The 608-nt window shown below is 40.6% G+C and overlaps 1 protein-coding gene and 1 long non-coding RNA gene across 10 annotated transcripts in view; one reads left to right on the top strand and one right to left on the bottom strand.

Moving 5' to 3' along the window:
* The window catches only part of LOC119591560 (protein kinase C and casein kinase substrate in neurons protein 1-like), a 62,778-nt gene that overhangs the window by 61,341 nt on the left and 829 nt on the right, over window positions 1-608 (top strand). For all 9 annotated transcript variants that reach the window (XM_037940316.1, XM_037940315.1, XM_037940320.1 and 6 more), the window contains one exon: window positions 235-368. In XM_037940316.1, the coding sequence (XP_037796244.1) occupies window positions 235-368 (134 nt within the window). The remainder of the gene's footprint in view (window positions 1-234; window positions 369-608) is intronic.
* Window positions 3-608, bottom strand: part of LOC119591561 — an 859-nt gene continuing 253 nt past the window's right edge. Inside the window, exon 2 of the long non-coding RNA XR_005230359.1 lies at window positions 3-557. This is a non-coding gene — a long non-coding RNA (uncharacterized LOC119591561). The remainder of the gene's footprint in view (window positions 558-608) is intronic.

The following is a 608-nucleotide window of genomic DNA, read 5'->3' as shown; positions in this document are numbered from 1 at the left end:
TATTTCAGCTTTATGAGCTTTTTAACTCATTACGTCTATATAAAGTTTATGCTTTTGATATATATGTTTTGCACACCATGGCTTTTTGTGAATCTAATGAGAACTTAGATAGTAAGTTTGCATGTGGGATCATCTAGTCCCTTAAAAGTGATGGGCAACCATAGCAAAACCAAAAGACAAAAATATACCCTGTTTTGTTCTCTCTTTATGTATCTCTCCATGCCCTTTTTACAGCAATGGAGTGAGTGGAGATGACGATGAGTGGGACTACAGCGATCGCATGGTTGATCCCAACAAACCTGGAGTGCCAGTTCGAGCGCTCTATGACTACGAAGGTGTTGAGTCAGATGAGCTCTCTTTCAAAGTCGGTGAGTTAGCAGCAGGTTCTTCCACTGAGGGATTAGGGCCATGTACCAGGAGGGGTGGCATTTGGAGGATGTCATTGCTGGTTGTATTTCCAAGTTTAATTGCCAGTCTACTGACCAATAGGACTTACCCTCTCCTCTCTTCCTTTCCTTCAAACATGTGATATTGTATATGCATTTCTTTGACAAGACCTGAAATGGACCAAATATTTGATATTGGTTATGGTCATTGTAAACAGCTGA

This window comes from Penaeus monodon, chromosome 28 (genome assembly GCF_015228065.2).
Source record: "Penaeus monodon isolate SGIC_2016 chromosome 28, NSTDA_Pmon_1, whole genome shotgun sequence".
In the NCBI taxonomy this organism is placed as follows: Eukaryota; Metazoa; Arthropoda; class Malacostraca; order Decapoda; family Penaeidae; genus Penaeus; species Penaeus monodon.
The sequence above is the reverse complement of the archived record's forward strand: the minus strand, read 5'-3'. Positions and strand labels throughout refer to the sequence as shown.